The following is a 20,616-nucleotide window of genomic DNA, read 5'->3' as shown; positions in this document are numbered from 1 at the left end:
TTTCATACAGAGCAGTCAATGTGTGGAATAGCCTACCGGGTCTGTATGCAGCTGTTTAATTGCCTTTGGCTGGATCTGTTTTGTCCCTGTTTGCCAAAGTTATGTGTTGCACACCTGTAGATGGGGGGGTCATGGGGCGAGGGGGGGGGGGTGTTTCATTTTGTTTTGGGCCCAGGCCCAAGGGGGGCTGAGGACACAGGGTGTAAATATTTCCATCTCAACCATAATTTGGCACAACTCATTCTACTAATAAGCAGCTCAATGGGATCTCTAGCTGTTGAATGAAGTGTGCATGGTTTTGGGGTTGGAGCGAAAACCTTCAGGACAGTACATCTCTTGTAACAGGGAGCCCTAAATTGGCTGGGCAGCTCCTGAATTAAAGCATGTAATCAAGAGGCTTCTGTGTGTCTGTGGAAGTCGTCTCTGTAAAGCTGTAAATTCAACCCCCTCTATTTAAAAAAACCAATTTATGTATAAATCCATTTATGTGTTGATTTATAGCCCATGTCTTGCGATTTGACCATGCATGGGGCTCTCTGCAATGGAAGTCTTTATCACATAAACATTGAAGCTGCAAGTAACCTTAAAAAAGATGTTTATTGTCCTCCGCTTACAGTACATTTTGAATAAACAAAGGAGGGAAGTAGGCTTCAAATTAGTAATTAAAAAAAGAAAGAAAAGAGCATTAATATAGAATTGGGTTGCTATTTTGTAGCAGGTTCTGACAGTTCTCAAGGCAACCACAATAAGTCCATATAAATGTATCATGTGTACCCACTACCCAGGTAAATATGAGATTCTGCACTATACAAACCGATTGAGCTGTTGAGTCACTCAGATTTACTTTTTAACGTGTTCTAGTTTGTGAATCTGAATGTATCAGCAATAATTTAAAAAGTGGTAATGAACCCTGTTTGAAAGCGCCGACAAACTGCTTGATTTCTGTCGATCCACGTCATCCGGTCCGTTTCAGAGCACCTCCTGGTACTGACTGGGTGTCGCTCGATCCAGCTTCACCATGTCGTACACTGTGGAGGGTGCAGCAGGGGTACCCTGTTTCACACAAAATATAGTCAGAGCCAGTGACAGGAACCAATCACAGCTCTTAAACACTGTACGAGCCAGAGACAGAAACCAGTCACGGCTTTTAAACACTGTGGGTTCCTGTAACTGTGAACTACTGTGACATCACTGAAAAATTTCTACTGTGATGTCATCACTGTGACAGGTGTGATTTTGTGTGATGTTCGGTGACTTACTGTGCCCTTTATGACGTCATAGAAGGTGTTCACATCTGTAGGCTGAGGAGATTGGCTGTTCACTGAGCCCTGCAGAACCAGAGGTCAAAGTTTATGTAGGTCATCTCCACATGACACTGCTTCACACCTGTCATCATGTCTCACCACTCTAACCCTGACCTTGGTCAAGTGATTGATGACTCAGTCCATTCAAGCTGCTCCAATGTTTGGTTCATTAAGCTAAACTGATGCTTTAAGGTTGTAAAGCAATATTAATTATAGGAAACAGATTATTAATTTTCTTATCTCAGAAAGGCAAAACAGTTCTCTTTTATAATGGCATATTATTTAATGCACAAGGAATGTATTTTTTAGCAGAACATTAATTACTTATTTTAAAGGGGATTTGCCTATGTAATTCAGATTGTTCAAAAGTTTTAAAAAAATCACCTTTTGTGTGTGCAAGTTATCTCCAACTTCAGCATACACAGTGGTGTCTTCATGTGCTTCTTCTAGAGTACCACAAAGCAAAGAGAAACCACATATAAATTTCACAGCCGTACAAAGAGAAACCACCAACAGGTCCACAGCCATACAGAGAGACTGTGCACAGGTTCACAGCGGTACAGAGAAAAACCACCCACAGGTTCACAGCCGGACAGAGAGAAACCACCCACAGGTTCACAGCCGGACAGAGAGAAACCACCCACAGGTTCACAGCCGGACAGAGAAAAACAGCCCACCGGTTCACAGCTGTACAAAGAGACCATCCACAGCTTCACAGCCACAGAGAGAGAAACCGCCCACAGTGTTCACAGCCGTATAGAGAGAAACTGTCCACAGGTTCACAGCTGGACGGAGAGAAACCACCCACAGGTTCACAGCTGGACGGAGAGAAACCACCCACAGGTTCACAGCTGGACAGCGATAAACTGGGTTCACAGCCGTACAGAGAGAAACCGCCCACAGGTTCACAGCCATACAGAGAGAAACCACCCACAGGTTCACAGCTGGACAGAGATAAACTGGGTTCACAGCCGTACAGAGAGAAACCGCCCACAGGTTCACAGCCATACAGAGAGAAACCGCCCACAGGTTCACAGCTGGACAGAGATAAACTGGGTTCACAGCCGTACAGAGAGAAACCGCCCACAGGTTCACAGCCATACAGAGAGAAACCACCCACAGGTTCACAGCTGGACAGAGATAAACTGGGTTCACAGCCATACAGAGAGAAACCGCCCACAGGTTCACAGCCGTACCGAGAGAAACCACGCACAGGTTCACAGCTGTACAGAGAGAGTCACAGCTGACTTCAGGGGAGTAGCTTTGTGGACACTTCCTGCTGAATCCTTCCCTGATTGGCTGATCACATTCTGAATTGTTCCCTGATTGGGTGTCTTTATTCTATGTCCGGACCGAGCACAGTAATGATGTTTTCTTCCCTGATTGGGCTAGTCTATGTCGTGTCCTTCGCTGATTGGGTGAGTCTATGTTGTGTTCTTCCCTGATTGGGTGTTTACCTCTCTTGGATTTCTTCAGAATGCACATGAGTGTGATGACCATCATCACCACCAAGAGACCCCCTCCCCCTGCTGCGATGTAGATGTAGTGGGAGGTTGTGATTCCTGAATAAACACACCAGACACACATGCACGCACGCATAAAAACACACAAGCAAAGAGAGAAACCTTTTCATCAGAGGTGGCGTCCATGTTCAGCTACATGGACTCATTCCAATTTCTTATTTTCACTTCTGGCAACTCTTCCTCCCGATTCAAACCCAGGACCTTCTTGCTGTGAGGCAACAGTGCTACCCACTGCACCACCATGCTGCCATAATAATAATAATAATTAATAAAAATAATAATAATAATACAACTACTACTCATCACCATCATCATCATCAGCAGCAGCAGCGGCAGAATTATCGTAGTCAAGCAAACGTAAAGTTTGTAAATAAGAGTCGGTTTATGTGTTTTCTGTTGATTATATGCTAATGGCACTCTGAGCTAATCAGAGACTGACCTGTTTGGCAGGGCCCGGCTGTCACTGTGTTGCTTTGTGAGCTGATGGGGTTAATGGCTGTACAGGTGTAGTTCTCTTCTACATGGGTGAGGGATACAGTCAGGGTAGTTCTGCTCTCCGCTCCAGCAATGTTCTCTCCATTTCTGCTCCAGGACAGCACCACCTGGCTGCCTCCAATCACACTGCAACTCAGGGTCACGTGACAGCTGGTGCCGTCTGTGCTGTTATTCACCTGGGAGGTTACCTGCACTGAAACAATCCTCTCTGCAGAGAGAGAGAGACCACCGACAGCATTACTTACAGCTCAGAGATCTACAGACACAAACTCTGAAACACACTGTGTCATTACTTACAGCTCAGAGATCTACAGACAAACTCTGAAACACACTGTGTCATTACTTACAGGACAGAGATCTACAGACAAAAACTCTGAAATACACTGCTTCACTAATTACAGCTCAAGAGATCTACAGACACAAACTCTGAAACACACTGTGTCATTACTTACAGCTCAGAGATCTACAGACACAAACTCTGAAACACACTGTGTTATTACTTACAGCTCAGAGATCTACAGACACAAACTCTGAAACACACTGTGTCATTACTTACAGCTCAGAGATCTACAGACACAAACTCTGAAACACACTGTGTCATTATTTACAGTAAAGAGAGCTACAGACACAAACTCTGAAACACACTGCTTCATTAATTACCGCTCAAGAGATCTACAGACACAAACACTGAGGTGCTCACCATAAATGTGTAATTGTATCGTTTTTGGCCTGAGGGACCCGGATGATACTATACCAGTAAAGTCATATTCCCCAGAATCCTCTTCTCTCAGAGAACTAATGTTCAGGGCCCCGGTTTCATAATTCACAATCAGCCTCCCTTTAAAAGCTTCATTTATCCTATTGGTTTCAAAAGGTGAGCTGTCCTGCTCGCGCACTAATCCGATGACATTAACATTGTTCTTTAACCACTCCATGAAGCCTGGTCCTCTGATTGGTCCTTCCTCATCCGTGGGCAGCACAATGGACTCCCCCACGGTTCCATTCAGCACTAGTGAAGTCCCGTGCACACTGGACACCTGCAGCACTGGGAATAACAGCAGCAGCACAACTGTTAGTAGAGCACAATTACTAATAAGACACAAAACCGTTCAGGGCTTGATAATGACCATTTGGCTCACCAGGCACTGTGGCTAGTGGTGTTCCAAAGGCTGAATTTTCACTGGCCCACAGAAAAAGCAGTAAGTATATTGGAGAGTGGAACTGCAGACACTTGTTTGGATATAACATTTTATTTGAACAGAAATGATTATAGCTATCCAACCTGTGTGTATGTGTGTGCATGTGCATGTGTGTGTGTGAGAGAGAGAGGGAGAGAGAGAGAGAAATGACAAATAAGTTTTAATAACTAGCTTACACTAATGAAAGCACAACCCACAATGAAGGTTATCTTTAACAAAATATACACTTCAAGATTGCTTAAATTGCATATTGCAGATGTTTTCCATGAATATTCTCTATGTGTTGATGCAGCGAACGAAGAGTACATGTATCCACAAATTTAAATAATGGCGATGAAATTTTGCGATGCAAATAAAAATGATTTCATTGCTCGCATGTAGCCTAATTGAAGAGACATGGTTATATCGGATGGTACTGAGCATTTGTGCCAATATAATGCGCTTATATTCATTTAATAACGTCAACGTCAAAGCTCTGCAGATGCACTTTAACTTATTTCTTTACTTTCACTTTAATTTTAAACAGCAACTGCAAAGCACCACTGGTGGAGAGAAAAGAACTATACTTGAGCGGACTCATGCATTGCATGCCAACGGAACATTACGCCCTCACCCCACCCACCCCCCCTCCCCCCCCCCACCATTTCCTGCTCTGGTTATTTCTTGTCTGAGTTAGTCATGATTGGGGATATGGTCAGTTGACAAGTTTGCCTTTATATATCGTGGCTTTTGTCGTGTTTTGTGTTTTGTTTTTATCTATAATACAATTTCTATAATAATAATAATAATAATAATAATAATAATTGTTATAATTATTATTATTATTGTTGTTGTTGTTTATCATAATCATTTAAGAAAAAGAATAATAATTATCATCAGCATCATCATCATCATCCATCATTTAAGAAAAATTAAAGGCAAGAAATACATCCGTCTCTGTCATTTCTGACAAGGAAGTTAATTTCAAGCAAAGACTGAATTGTGAGCTTCCAAAACGAGGACCAGAGCTGCAGAAAGTAACAGATCAGGAGAAAGGGATGAAAATAATCAGTCACCGAATGTGCCCCCAGAGCGCAGTCAAATGTTCTCTGCCATTAGGAATCGGACAGGTGCATCATAACACCTGGAGAGTGCCCAGAGCAGCCAATCCTGCTGTAGAGCTGGCCAGTTCAGGAACCTGGTATGGGGGGGGGGGTGGAGCCACTGTGGCTGACGGCTAAGCCGCCCTATGGAAATGCCATGCTACTGCTACTTTCAGACCACTCTGTATTCTTCTTTAACAAGACCAGGTCAAAAGCTAGTTGCGGTTGCGGTCCAGCCAAAAAAAAAAAAAAATTCCAGTTTTGACTGCAAAACCTTCCACGTGGGAACTAAAAAATGGTTTTCATTCTTGGCCACTGCAATAAAAGTCATGCAGTTATCGGGATATGTGTATACAGTGAGCTCCATAATGTCTGGGGGCAAAGAGGCATATATATAAATATATATATTATATATATATATATATATATATATATATATTTTTTGATTTGGCTCTGTACTCCACAATTTCAGATTTGTAAGCAAACAATTCACATGTGGTTAACAAGTGTACATTCCTTGCTTTGGTTTAATGGTGTTCTTATACATTTTGGTTTCACCCCATAGAAATTACAGCCCTTTTTATATACAGCCATTTTAGGGCACCTCTCTGGGACAAATGGCTTAATAGGAGTTTCTGATTACTCAGGTGTCCAATTGCGTTCAGTAGCATTCAGTATCTAGTCTTGATTCTAGGCTTTTGATGGCCTCTGAAGTATACTATTGCTATTTGTCAACATGAGGACCACAGTTCTGCCGATGATATTCAAGGAAGCCATTATGAGACTCAGAAGTAAGACAGAAATAGCCAGGGACATAGGCCAAACCATAGGCTTACTGTTTGGAACAGCATTTAGAGGAAACTAGTGAGCTCAGTCATTTAAAAAAAGGGTCTGGTAGACCAAGGAAGACCTTTACTGTTGATGACTGAAGAGTTCTCACCATAATGAAGAAAAACCCTCAAACACCTGTCTGACAGATCAGAAACACTCTTCAGAAGGCAGGCGTGGATGCGTCAGTGACTACGGACCGCAGAAGATTTTGAGAACAGAATTACAGAGGCTACAATACAAGATACAAACCACAAGCTAGCTCCAGAAACAGGATGGCCAGCTTACAGCTTGCTAAGAAGTACCTAAAAGAGCCTGCAGAGATCTACACTTCTTGTGGACAGATGATACCAAGATTGATTTGTATCAGAGTGATGGCAAGAGCAAAGGCCAAAAGGAACTGCCCAAGATCCAAAGCTCCCCTCTTCATCTGTGAAACGTGGTGGTGGGGACGTTATGGTTTTGGGAATGCTATGGCTGCCACAGATACTGGCTCACTTGTCTTCATTGATGACATTGATGAAGTAACAGCTGATAACAGCAGCAGAATGAACTCTGAAGTGTACAGAAGCATCTCATTGGCTCAAGTGCAACCAAATTTCTCCAAATGCATTGGACAGCGCTTCATCCTACAGCAAGGCCATGATCCAAAACATACTGCCAAAACAACAAAAGAGTTCTTCCAAAACCAAAAACTGGAAAATTCTTAACTGGCCAAGTCAGCCACCTGATCTGAATCCAATCGAACATGTGTTTCATATGCTGTAGAGAAAACTTATGGCCACTAGCCCCCAAAATAAGTAGGAGCTGAGGATGGCTACAGTACAAGCCTGGCAGAGCATCACCAGAGTAGATAGCCTGGTGATGTCTATAGGTCACTGACTTTTAGCAGTCAATGCATGCAAAGGATAAGTGACAAAGTACTAAACATGACTACTTTCATTTACATAACATTAATCTGTCCCAAACATTATGGTGCCCCTAACGAAAAAAAAGTGCTGCACTGAGAATGTGCACTTTAACGGTATGTGAATTTTTTCACATAGTTAAAAATTGTTGAGTACAGAGCCAAATCGACAAAAAATATCTGTGTCCTAAACATTATGGCACTCACTCAATGTATATATATAATATATAAATCAGGTTGCGTGGATCTGAAGTATGAATTTGGGTTGAGGAGAGTTCTGATTTCGAACTCTTGTATTAAAACAGGGGAAAGGTCAGAAATCTTTAGCAAGGTATCATTATATAAAGCCTTTCATATGTACAAAAGCATGTTAAAGCACATGAACCCACATACATGCAAGGGAGGCTTCAGAATTAGAGCTCTCGCAGCACTGAACGTAGACAGAGCTTCAGCTACACATCAAGATGAAAAAACAGTCACCACCCGACATGACTATATGGATATAAAATAACATATTTCCAGCATTATATGACAGGGGTGTCCAATCTTATCCGGGAGCAGGTGCAGGTTTTTGCTCTGTAGCCCAGCACTACAACAAACTAATTAAACTAATCACAGTCTTCAAACACAACCTTGATTGAATCAGGTGTCTTAACAAAATCAGGGCTAAAACAAAAAAAGTAAAAAATGTAAAATTCCAATGATTATATCATGATTTAAAAACTGACAAAAAGCCAAAGTATAGTCAGGGCTAAAACAAAAAAAGCCTGCACCCACACCGGTGCTTGTCAAATAAGACTGGACACCCCTGTTATAAGATTAAAATAAAAAATAAAAAATGTAAAATTTCAATGATTATATCATTTAAAAACTGACAAAAAACTATAAAAGTATAGTCACAAAAAAGGGGAACAAACTGAGGCAGTTACAGTTAGCACAAGTTCAGCAGAAAGAAGAAGGAAGAGAAAGAAGGAAAGAAAGAGGGAGAGATGAAGTGAGTCTGTCTCCACACTTACCCAGAAGAGCAGTCAGCACTGCAGAGGACATGATGCAAAACCAGCTCCACAGAAATGACAAAGGGCTTCTTTATCGCCCACTGACAAACTGCTTCCTTTCGCTGCAACAGTGTGTGTGTGTGTGTGTGCACGCGCGTTTGTGTGTACACGCCAGAGCGTGTGCGTGCGTGTGTGTGTGTTTGTGTGCAGGTGCGTTTGTGTGTGTGTGTCTGTGTGTCAGCGTCGGTCTGTTTATTATGTATGTATGTGTGTGTGAACTTAGTCTCTGGTGTGAATGAGTAGGTCTGAGTTTGTGTGCGTCTGTGAGGGAGAGAAAGAGAGAGAGAGAGAGAGAGAGAGAAAGAGAGAAAGATTCTATTTGAACTGAGGCATCTGTGTCGGTGAGTGTTTGCTGTTCAGTGCGCAGATCACTTCCTGTGGCTTCTGAGCTCAGCGGTCTGCATGTTGGTCAGAGTGCAGACAAAAGACAACAGTTTATTTTTAAATACCCTTTCCACAGCAAAGTGCGAAAAAAAGGAGGAAGCGCGATCTCCTGCCTCTCGGCTCCAGAGAGCGCCACACCCACACGCCTCGGGCCGAGCTGATCACAACGCCACCTCAACACTTCAACTCGCGACGGTCAGAGATGCGGGCACCCAGCAGCTCAGAGCCGTCAAATCAAACCTCCCGCTCTCAGCGCACGTGTTACACCAGATCTCTCCAGATTCTGGATGGAGGGCGCTGCCTGGTAGAGCATTTGGCAGTGAACAGGTCTTCGGCCTCGGTTGTCAGGTTGCGTTAGCATAGCGTAGTGTAGTGTCGCAGCAGGGGCCGTTCCGCTGCCAGTTTCAAACCACAGCTCTCATCAGCAATTCTGCATGAGAGATAGAATCCGCCTTCTCAGCTAAAGACGGCCAACGGTCTTCAGGCCAGTGCAACCAATCGCACTCCTCGCTGCTCCAGAGGAGACATCCCATTCTTTAGCTCAGCTCACATGCTAACGTGCTCACCAGACCTGGGTCAAATATGTATTTGTTTTGGATTCAAATACTTTTCTACAATTTACTGATCTTGTCTGGTGTATTGGAACCAATTAAATACTCTCAAAAAGTGCAAACCGTACCTTCTGGTCATATTGGAAGGCTCAGTTACACCAGGCAAGATCAATGGAGCACAGAAAAGTATTTGAATCCAAAACAAATACGTATTTGACCCAGGTCTGGTGCTCACAATTAAGTTCACATGCTAACGTGCTCACAGTTTAGCTCACATGCAAACATGCTCACATTTTAGCTCGCATGCTAACGTGCTCACATTTTAGCTCACATGCTAACGTGCTCACAGTTTAGCTCACAGGCTAACATGGACACAGTTTAGCTTGTATGCTATCGTGCTCACAATTTAGCTCACATGCTAACATGCTCACAGTTTAGCTCACATGCAAACATGCTCACAGTTTAGCTCACGTGCTAACATGCTAACATCAGAGCTTGTTGCTTTGACTGCGGCTATCGATTTGCGAGCGCAGATAAGCGAGGCTCTCCTCTGAAGGAGTCAGAGAGGACGCCTCAGGTACAGTTTAACAGGTGGACTTTGCAGGTACCCAATCAACCAGCGGAAGCCACCGCCATGCCACAACACGTCATGAGCCCAGCTGACCGAAACCCTCATACCACAATAAAATGCTTAAGCCAGATGTGCGTCGGTGGAGAAAACTGTACATGGCCGTAAGCAGGGCTGCTGGCCACAGTAATGCGTTTGAGTGCCTGGCTGTTGGCACTGCAGGGGGGTTCTGGTGCACGGTTAGGTTTGGGGGGTCACGACTGTCTTTGTGGTTGGTAATTGCACTCATCCTAAAATTGATTGATTTGTCTTTGTCCGTGGACAACATTATAATGAAATATTAGTGTTCCTATAAACCGATTAAGTTATGGCTTGGTGGGGCAGCATGCCCCATACATATACAGCACAGAGAGTTTGACACTTTCACTTTTCATTTTATATGCAAGACACAGTCACCCCTGCCCCCACCCCAACTCAACTGTATCCCTACAACATCTCAATACTGCATCAGTTAGAACAGAACAGACAGTGGAAGCAGCAGGCCACAGAAAAAAAGGTTTATTTAAAAAAAAATTAATCCAACACTTTAGTTCTAGAATTATCAAAAAGCATACTCACACCAAACAGAAATCTACAAATCTCCTCACAACCACAGGCTTTCTTAAAAAAAAGTTTAATATCACTTCAAATCTCCTGTGTTATAAAAAACAAAACAAATAAAAGCACAAATGTGACATAGAGCCCAGCATGCATTAAAAACCGTTGGACAAAACTAGATTCCATTTTTTTTTGTTTTGCCTTTTGTTATGTTTAACAATCTACTGTATTCATACAAAAACAATTCAGTTCTTTGTTTCATTACACAAGAGAAAAGTACAGTGGCTCAGAGCTGCCAGAAAGCACAGACACCTTTGGCAGTAACAAAAACAACAGGCATTGACAATCTTTCGCCTGCAGACAGGCCCCTGTTACGTGACCACAGTAGAACTGCTGCACAGGCCCCTGTCACATGACCACAGTAGAACTGATGCACATGGGGTCCGGTCAATGACCAGAATGGAATTGCGGAACACAGGCCCCTGTCACATGACTGCACTGGCATTGCTGTGCACGGCCACAAACGTCACATGATCCGTGTGTGGCATCGCTGCAAAAGTGTGACAAGAAGTGGTACCACCGCACACGGACGAGCATGTTCAAGGCAAAAGCCTGCACAAAAAACCAAACTGGGCGATTTTTTATTCCCCCCCCCCCCCTCCCATCCTGGATCAGCCGCCAGCTGTTACGCAGAGGCTACAGAGAGAGAATCGATGACGGGGATGCTGATCCCAGATCAGCTGTCTGGGCAGAGCGCCGGCTGATCTTTGCAGGTTTAGTTTCAGGAGCAGAGTGCACAGCGTACGCACCAAACGCACAGCGTATGCCGCCGCAGCCCGTCCAGACGCTTCAGCGCTCAGACCGCCAGCACGAGGCTGTGGTTCGCACGGAGGCTCAATCGTGGAATACACCCAGCCCGGCTCAGCCCAGCCCAGCCTAGCCCAGCCCAGCCCAGCCCAGCTCAGCCCAGCCCAGCCCAGCCCAGCCCAGCCCAGCCCAGCCCAGCCCAGCTCAGCTCAGCCCAGCTCAGCTCAGCCCAGCTCAGCCCAGCCCAGCCCAGCCCACCCCAGCCCAGCCCAGCCCAGCCCGGCTCAGCCCAGCCAAGCCCGGCTCAGCCCAGCCCAGCCCAGCCCAGCCCAGCTCAGCCCAGCTCAGCCCAGCCCAGCCCAGCCCAGCCCAGCCCAGCCCGGCTCAGCCCAGTCAAGCCCGGCTCAGCCCAGCCCAGCCCAGCCCAGCCCAGCCCAGCTCAGCCCAGCCCAGCCCAGCCCAGCCCAGCCCAGCAAAAGCCCAGCCCAGCCCAGCCCAGCCCAGCCCAGCCCAGCCCAGCCCAGCTCAGCCCAGCCCGGCTCAGCCCAGCCCAGCCCAGCCCAGCCCAGCTCAGCCCAGCCCAGCCCAGCCCAGCCCAGCCCAGCCCAGCTCAGCCCAGCCCGGCTCAGCCCGGCTCAGCCCAGTCCAGCCCGGCCCAGCCCAACACTCAAAGTTAGCGGCTACTTTCCGGTGACGCACTCCGGTCGCGCCTCTGGTCTGTGGCCACGGCGTGGAGTCAGCCAGTAAAACCATCCCTAGCGATTACATTCAAGGTAAGAGGAACTAGGAAGCTCAGTGACCAAACAATGAAATGAGTCAGTTAATCAACCAAGTGAGTGTGTCCAGCAGTAAGTAAGTCACACAGTGAGCGAATCAGTCAGTGGTTATGAGTAAATACGCAGAGTCAGTGGCTGTTAATAAACTAATCAGTCAGTCAGTCCACGGCTGTAAGTGAGCAAATCCGTCAAACAGTCAGTCAGTAGTGAGTGAATCAGCCAGTCAGTGACTATAAACAAGTGAATCAGCCAGGCAGCGCGGTCTGGGTTCTCGTGGGGTCCAGCTGTGTGTATTTCAGGGTACCGAGTTGCTAGCCCTTAAAATGGATGTGGACATCAAGTGACCAGCTGTGAAATGGTCAAGTGGCCATTCATACGAGGCATCTTGGAACGGTGCTCAATTTGGCAGGAAGTTGGAGGGAAGTACCCCGTCATGCGTCCATGCAGAAAAACCAGGTCTTCATCCGCCGATGGCGTGACTAACATTTACATCTACACACACATGCACGGTTCTGCACGCACTACGCCAGGAAGGTCTCCAATCTACACACCCGCCTGTGTGGGTTACCTCTACACATCTCCCAAACAAGTCAAGAAAACATTCGCAGAACATCTACTCAGTCCTGCAGTGTCTGTAAAAACCACCTCCTTCCGTGGACCCCAATTTGGCAGTTGAATAAAAAAATTTTAAAAACACAGTAAAGAGCCTTCATACACCTGCCTGTCAGCAGAGGGGCCAGGATTTGGCAACACGGTTTGAATGTGATTAAGGCGCAGGCTGTCAGTAATATGCACAGATGACAGACAGGGAGGTGGGCGTGTTTTTTTTTTTGGGGGGGGGGGGGTAAGGCAGTAAGGGGGGGGGGTAAGGATTAAAGGTTGGGCATGGCTTGGGGATGGGGGACGTGTGGGGTCCCTTCACTGGGTCCCCAGAACGAGACCTGCCTGGTCCTCCAACAACCATAAGGAAAGCAGGCCAGTGATTGGTCAATAGTTACCCATTGCTGACGGGTCCCGACTACTGGTTAATATGCTGATGTTCCTACTAGGCTGGTCAATGAGCTGGTGTTACACTTTTGTGCAGCTAGCACTGAGTTCTGTATGGTTTCTGGAGAGAAGGGTGGGGAGCTACCGCGTGTCAGGAAACAGCCGCCGGTGAGGTTGCATCACACGGAAGTCTCCGACTGCAGCCGCATCACAAACTTGTGGCTCTTGGGGTCAATGAACTCCTCCCCGAGACGCAGGAAGGGGATGGGCATCACCGTGACGACCAGGGCGAAGTCCAGGCGGCGCAGGGAGAAGACCAGGCCCTGCCGGAGGGCGGAGGTCACCGGCTCCTCGCTCACCAGCGTCCACTCTCGCCCCCTGCTGTTCTCCTTCTGGTACTGCAGCGTCGGGCCTGGGCTCAGGTAACGCTCCAGAAACGCCTGAGGGAGAGAGGGAGAGAGAGAGAGAGAGAGAGTGATTTGAAGGAACTTCATGAGTCTGATACAGAATCAGGTGTGTGTGCATGTGTTTGCGTGTGTAGGTGTGCGTGTGTTTTTGTGCATACATGTGTGTTCGTGTTATTGTGTATTTGTGTGTGCATGTGCACGTCTATGTATGCTTGTGTTTGTGTCCGCGCTTTTATGTGTGTGTGTGTGCATGCATGTACTTGTGTTTGTGTGTGCGTGCGTGCGTGCGTGTGCGTGTATGTGTGTGTGTCTGTGTGTGTGCATGCGTGCGTGTCTGTGTGTGTGTGTGTGCGTGCGTGCCTGCGTGTGTGTGTGTGTGCGTGCGTGCATGTGTGTGTGTGTGTGTGTGTATGTGTGTGTGTGTGTGCGCGCGTGCATGCATGCGTGCGTCTCTGCGTGTGTGTGTGCGTGCGTGTGTGTACACTCGTTTCTCACCTTGGGCGTCATGTTGTGCGTGATGCAGAACTGCAGGTGTGTGAGGATGCTCTCCATGCTGTGGTAGGGCTGCTGCCGGGTGGTGCGGAGGTACTTCTGCATGGCACGGGCCATGGGCGCGAATATGGCCTGAGCCGCCTCCCGCGGGTCCATGATCTCCCGCGCGCTCTTGGGCGACGACGCCGCCGGCTCGTCCTCCTGCAGCCGCTTAATGTGCGTGAAGGCCTCCTCTACTGCCACCACCAGCCTGGGAGGAGCAAGTACAACCGCCATTATCAATAACATCCTGCTGTCTGGTTGGGTGGATATGATCTTTACTGGCACCACCAGCCTGGGAGGAGCAAGTACAACCACCATTATCAATGTGTGGATATTACCTCTACTGCCACCACCAGCCTGGGAAGAGCAAGTACAACCACCATTATCAATGTGTGGATATTACCTCTACTGCCACCACCAGCCTGGGAAGAGCAAGTACAACCACCATTATCAATGTGTGGATTACCTCTACTGCCACCACCAGCCTGGGAAGAGCAAGCACAACCACCACTATCAATAAAATCTTGTTGTTTTGTTGGGTGGATATTACCTTTACTGCCCCCGCCAGGCATGGAGGAGCAATTACAGCTGCCACCGCATCCACATGCTATGGCTAATTCTATCAGATCAACTATGATGGGAAAATCCACCCAATGGAATGTCCTTCAATGCATTTCGGCATGCAAATTTCAGGCAGTCTTGGAACGTGATGTTATTGTTGAAGGGAAATTTTAATTTAGGACAAGTACAGTAATGGTACCAGCTCCAAATTTACCAGCAGCCAAACCACCACGCACTCTACTCCTGCCGACTGGCTGAAGCCAAGCAAGTGTGGGCTTGGTTAGTACTTGGATGGGAGACCACCAGGGAATACTGAGTTGCTGCTGGAAGTAGTGTTGGTGGGCCAGCAGGGGGGCAATCTTCCCTCTGGTCAAATAAACCCCAATGCCCCAGTGCAGTGACAGGGACACTTTCCTGTAGGAGATGCCGTCTTTTGGATGAGTCATTAAAGATCCCATGACACTATTCGCAAAGAGTAGAGGGTTCTCCGGTGTCCTGGCTAAAATCCCAGATATAGCTCTCGCAAAAACTTGCCACCTAATCATCCCCTGATTTAATTGGCATAAAAAATGTTCTCTCCCTCCAGTGGAGCTGCTCAGTGGCCAACAATCGAGGATTGTGGTTGTACTGGGCAGCTCCCAGGTGTGAATGTGTGTGAGTGTGAACCAGGGCATTGCTGCAAAAGAGCATCCGTGCTCAGCGAGCCTACCCTGGGTAAATAAATTTATTTGGAGAGTATAGCGGCAGTGAAGCCTAAACTAGCAGTAAACAGCTGTGTACAAACAGACCCACCCACTCGGACACGACTGATCATGCTTCAGTAAAGTTCTGAGTTCATGGAGTTCCTGAGTCACCTCAGGAAGAAATTTTTTTTTCTGTTACCAATTTTGTTTTTTCGGTTCGCAATTTTCCAATTTTCCAATTTCTGTGCACTCTCACCCCCCTCCACCCCAGCCTAGAAGAACCAGTGGCCAATGGCAATGCACTCTCTCACCCCCCAGCCTAGGAGAACCAGTGGCCAATGGCAATGCACTCTCTCACCCCCCAGCCTAAAAGAACCAATGGCAGTGCACTCTCAACCCCCCCCCCCCACCCCCAGCCTAGAAGAACCAGTGGCCAATGGCAATGCGCTCTCTCACCCCCCCACCCGGCCTAGAAGAACCAATGGCAGTGCACTCTCACCGCCCCCCCCCCCCCCCCCCGCCCCCAGCCTAGATGAACCAATGGCAGTGCACTCTCACCCCACCCCCAGCCTAGAAGAACCAATGGCAGTGCACTCTCACCCCCCAGCCTAGAAGAACCAATGGCAGTGCACTCTCACCCCTCATCCACCCCCAGCCTAGAAGAACCAATGGCAGTGCACTCTCTCCGCCCCCCCCCCCCCCCGCCCCCAGCCTAGAAGAACCAATGGCAGTGCACTCTCACTTCTGGCAGTGCACTCTCTCACCTGGCCTTGCGTTTACGAATTCGGCACTCCATCTCGGCCTCCTCGTAGTACAGCTCGTTATGGGAGTTGTCACGGCGACGAGCGGCAGCCGCTATCATTGCCCGAGACTGGGCTGTGGAGTTATTGGTGCTGTTCTCTGCGGAATCAACCAATCGGGCAAAACACAGCAATCAAAGTCAGCCAATCAACACATCAGTCCCATAAACAAAATAGGGAATAAATGTGGAAAAAATAAACTGGAAAGAAGAAATCAAGAGGGAGGGAGGGAAGGAAACAGAGGCAGGCGGAGGAAGAGGGAGACAGAGAAAATCAAGTAGAGAGTGAAAGGAAAGAAAAAAGGAGAGAGAGACCGAGAGAGAGAGAGAAAAGGGCAGCTTCCTACCTTCTCCAAGGGAATAGACCTTGAAGCCAGACATCTTTTTGGAGAGGATGGACTTGGGCAGGTTAAGCAGGGCCGGGTTGTAGACAGGGAAATCACTGTAGTACTGCTCTAGAACCCACACTGCAGCTCTCTGTATGCTACATGCAAGCACACACACATCCCATCATCATCATCATCATCATCACTATGGTACAGCTCCAAAACCCACACTGCAGCTCTCTGTAAACTGTACCATAAATAAATACACACACACACACAAACACTCTCTCTGTTTAAAGAGTTAGCATTCATACATTAAGGTTTTGTGGGGGTGGGGGGGGGGGGGGGGTTGGAGGCCTTGGAGGACTGTGGTAGGGGAATGGCTGGATGTGGAGGGGGCATGAAAGAGTTTGGTGCACATGGCCAAAGTGTGGTAAGGGTAATAGGGTATGGCGGGCATGGCAGGGCGTGGTAGGGTCAGGTGGGCAGGGCGTGGTAGGGAGTGTAGGGAGTGGAGGGCATGGCAGGGCGTGGTAGGGAGTGGAGGGCATGGCAGGGCGTAGCAGGGCGTGGCAGGGTGAGGTGGGCAGGGTGTGGTAGGGAGTGGAGGGCATGGCAGGGCGCGGCAGGCGTAGCTTGGCGTGGCAGGGTGAGGTGGGCAGGGCGTGGCAGGTTCAAGTGGGCAGGGCGTGGCAGGTTCAAGTGGGCAGGGCGTGGTAGGGAGTGGAGGGCATGGCAGGGCGCGGCGGGCATAGCAGGGCGGTGCAGGGTCAGGTGGACAGGGCGTGGCAGGGCACGGCGGGCATAGCAGGGCGTGGCAGGGTGAGGTGGGCAGGGCGTGGCAGGCGTACCTGAGGTGCCCCAGGTTGTAGAAGCGGCTGGCGCCGTCGGTGGAGCGCACCACCTTGAGGCAGAAGGCGGGCTGCAGGTGGCGCACCTCCAGCAGCACCAGCGCCAGGTACTGGATGAAGAGCAGCGCGTCCACCAGCGAGGCGGCGTACTCCACGATGCCGCGGTAGTCCCGCTCCCGCGGCTCCAGCACGCGCACGCCGTAGAACAGCCAGTAGGACGCCACGAAGAGGAAGACCAGCACCATGAGCAGCGCGCGGAAGACGAAGAGGCGCGGCAGGGTGGCGCGGGGCGGCCGCAGGAACAGCGCCCAGGACGAGATGAGCAGCACCAGCAGCTTGAAGGCCAGGGACACGTAGAGCCCCTCGCAGGGCGTCCCGCAGGGCTCCAGCCGGTCCCGCCACAGCAGCTGCGGCAGCAGGAGGAAGGCCAGCGGCGTCGCCATGGCGAACAGGCCCAGGCACCCGCTGACCGCGGGCCCCGCCCACCGACGGCACTCCAGCGGCGACGACTCCTCCAGCTCCTTGGAGACGCGCGTCAGGTCCTCGTTGGAGACACTGTGCTCGGACGTGCCCGTCACCACCGTGGTGGTCTCGCCCCAGTTATCATCCTGCGCGCGGAGAAAGGGGGGGGGGGGGGAGAGAGAGTGAGAGAGAGAATGAGAGATTGGGGAGGGAGAGAGGGTGAGAAAGCGAGAGAGAGTCAGAGAGAGAGAGAGGTGGAGAGAGAGAGAGAGTCAATTCAAAGGTGACACTGGAGAAAGAGAAAGCCTTGGGGAGTTTGGGGTACACAGTCAGACAGCTGGGGTACAGTGAAAGGAACACAGAGACAGGGTTGGTGTAGAATGAGATTTTGGGGTACACACCCTGTCGTCCCCACGGGTACTCTCGTTGTCCAGGAGGGGCTCTCCGGGGGCCTGGATGGTGACGGATTTGTCCCCTCTGCTGCTGCTGCCATCTCTGCTCTTAGAGCGATGGCGCTCCCTCCTCTCCCTGCGCCGAAACACAGGGTTAACTCAGTACAGATCTCCGTCAGCCAAAACACAGGGTTAACTCAGTACAGATCTCCCTCAGCCAAAATGCAGGGCTAACTTAGTACTACACCCCAGGCCAAAACACAGGGTTCACTTGGTACTCATCCTTGTTCCAAAACACAGGGACAACTTAATACTGCTCTCTAAGCCTAAACACAGGATTAACTTAGCACTGCTCTCTGAGCCTAAACACAGGGTTAAATTAATACTGCTCTCTAAGCCAAAACCCAGGGTTAACTTAGTATTGCTACCTGAGCCAAAACACAGGGTACATTTAGCACTGCTCTCTAAGCCAAAACACAGCGTTAACTTAGTACTACTCACTGTGCCAAAACACAGGATTAACTTAGTACTCATCCTTGTTCCAAAACACAGGGTTAACTTAGTACTGCTCACTGTGCCAAAACACAGGGCGAACTTAGTACTCATCCTTGTTCCAAAACACAAGGTAAACGTAGTACTGCTACCGGCACAAACACACAGGGTTAACTTAGTACTGCGCCCCCTGTGCCGAAACACAGGGTTAACTCAGTACAGCTCCCTGAGCCATAACACAGAGTTAACTTAGAACTGCTCTCTCAACCAAAACACAGAATTATTCTTGGTACTGTTATTTGTGCCAAAGCACAGGGTTAACTCACACATGCATATTTAAATAGACAGATAAGCCTGCCTTCTGCTAATCTAAGCTTGTGAAGACCTGGAAATAAGCTGGCACTGTGCATGCTGAGTACAAAACACTGGCAGACCCATTAAAGTGAAGGGCAACTATCTGACTTCTGAAGGCAAAAATAAAACTTCCTCAATGGTATTTTGAAACACAACTAAATGATGATTAAATCATCATTATATTTAATATAAAAAAGAGATGAAGTGAAAATATGCCATATGTAATAAAATATGTACATTTTAATAAACAGTTTCCCAAAACTTCTGGACCAAAAAGGTTTTCTTTGGTTGTTAAATCTCCTTGGTTTTCTACACTGAATTAAATGCGCAGCAAGTGCTTTTGCCCTCAACACGCGCAGTAGAGGCTGTTTCCCCGTTACTTCCGAGGCTTCACCGCCTGGCCCCTCCCACCGCTGAACACACAGGGATGACTCATCACTGCCCTCTTCTGGTTTCCCTGCGCCACAACACACAGGGCAGACTTGTCACTGCACTTTCTCCTGGAACTTACAAAGAAAACATAGAGCACTGCACTGAGTGATGTCTTGACATCCGAAGCGACAGAATGCATTCACATTTATATGTATAACTGGCAACAACAGCAGAAAACATGCACACGTTGTAAACAATTTGCTGTTTGATTACTTTCTCATCGTCAATTCCATATAGGCTAATCGCAAAATGACAAGAATAGAACGAAAACTCGGACTTGCGTGAAAATTTAAATTAGTAGTGGTGCAGCCACCGTTTGCTTTCCTTCGAAGTTACTGCTAGCCGAGCAACGAAGTGTGCCCTCCAGATGCGAACCATGCACCATAAATTAGTCCATAGTCTTCCTGGTCTTTTTGTGGAATTGAAGAATGGCAGAGTAAAATTATGGCAGTCTGAAAAAGCTAAAGGGACGATTACTAGAATTACCTTTTATTTTACCCTGACAAAAAGTGCGGAAGGTGATTTCCAGTTTGCTTTTACTGTATCACCAATGTGAATTACGCAGAACTACCGCATACCTCACATAACTGTATCAAACGTTTTGAGTCAATTACAGCGGGCTAACAAAGAAAATCCAGAAGAAAATATTCAGCAACTGAATTAATCCGTTTGAATGTTTTGGTACGTAATATGCTGTCCCAGCACGAATGCTTAGCATTTTTATAAAATACTAAAGCAAGAAAAGAACAGAAGAGCACACGTTATAATTCCAAGACGTTGGCAGGCTATAACCAAAACTAGGCTACTGCACCGCATAACATACAAGTTTGATTTGAAGTTATTATGAAAATAAATTGGTTTGCCCCTGCATATTTTTAAACATGGCGGTTGAAAATAAACACAAAAAAATGCTGCGAGTACTTGACCAATCAGAAATGTTCAGCGCTGCAAGCTCCACCCAAAAGGTTCCTGTACTTTCGGAAAGTACTACGCCCCGAGCAGGAACTTTTTTGGGGGTAAAATAAAGCCCCCGGAACTAAATTTAGACCCTAGTTCCTGCGGTGGAAACGCACTGAGTTCCTCAAAAGGTTCCTAGTTCCGGGGTAAAGTTCCTGCGGTGGAAACGCGGCTTTACTGACTGTTTGGCTAGCTAGCTAAGTTAGCTAAATGACCACGTTGTCGTGCACATCAATGTCACCAAGCTAACGTTATTAATAAACAAGTGAAGTTGTTATTTAGATGGCGATTAATATATCATGT

The 20,616-nt window shown here is 47.9% G+C and overlaps 2 protein-coding genes across 4 annotated transcripts; both read right to left on the bottom strand.

Moving 5' to 3' along the window:
• Positions 1 to 578: 578 nt before the first annotated feature.
• On the bottom strand, positions 579 to 8,798 carry LOC118232800 (T-lymphocyte surface antigen Ly-9-like). 3 transcript variants are annotated; one of them, XM_035427922.1, is made up of 7 exons: positions 8,355 to 8,798; positions 4,023 to 4,367; positions 3,267 to 3,530; positions 2,762 to 2,866; positions 1,689 to 1,750; positions 1,260 to 1,328; positions 579 to 1,053 (listed from the first exon to the last, which is right to left on the bottom strand). In XM_035427922.1, the coding sequence occupies exons 1-7, from the start codon at positions 8,383 to 8,385 to the stop codon at positions 970 to 972; spliced, it is 960 nt and encodes a 319-aa protein (XP_035283813.1). In that variant the 5' UTR covers positions 8,386 to 8,798; the 3' UTR covers positions 579 to 969. The 3 variants fall into 3 exon arrangements, with proteins under 3 accessions (XP_035283813.1, XP_035283814.1, XP_035283812.1); XM_035427923.1 differs by lacking the exon at positions 8,355 to 8,798 and adding an exon at positions 7,732 to 8,029; XM_035427921.1 differs by lacking the exon at positions 8,355 to 8,798 and adding an exon at positions 4,462 to 4,604.
• A 4,118-nt stretch (positions 8,799 to 12,916) lies between these two features.
• Positions 12,917 to 18,684, bottom strand: LOC118233558 (vang-like protein 2). Its single transcript, XM_035429315.1, has 7 exons — positions 18,645 to 18,684; positions 18,088 to 18,236; positions 17,225 to 17,832; positions 16,395 to 16,531; positions 16,013 to 16,148; positions 13,966 to 14,212; positions 12,917 to 13,503 (listed from the first exon to the last, which is right to left on the bottom strand). Exons 1-7 carry the CDS (start codon positions 18,682 to 18,684, stop codon positions 13,243 to 13,245), a joined length of 1,578 nt encoding a protein of 525 aa, XP_035285206.1. The 3' UTR covers positions 12,917 to 13,242.
• Positions 18,685 to 20,616: the final 1,932 nt, after the last annotated feature.

The sequence above is a fragment of the Anguilla anguilla genome, chromosome 8 (genome assembly GCF_013347855.1).
Source record: "Anguilla anguilla isolate fAngAng1 chromosome 8, fAngAng1.pri, whole genome shotgun sequence".
Taxonomy (NCBI): domain Eukaryota; kingdom Metazoa; phylum Chordata; class Actinopteri; order Anguilliformes; family Anguillidae; genus Anguilla; species Anguilla anguilla.
The sequence above is the reverse complement of the archived record's forward strand: the minus strand, read 5'-3'. Positions and strand labels throughout refer to the sequence as shown.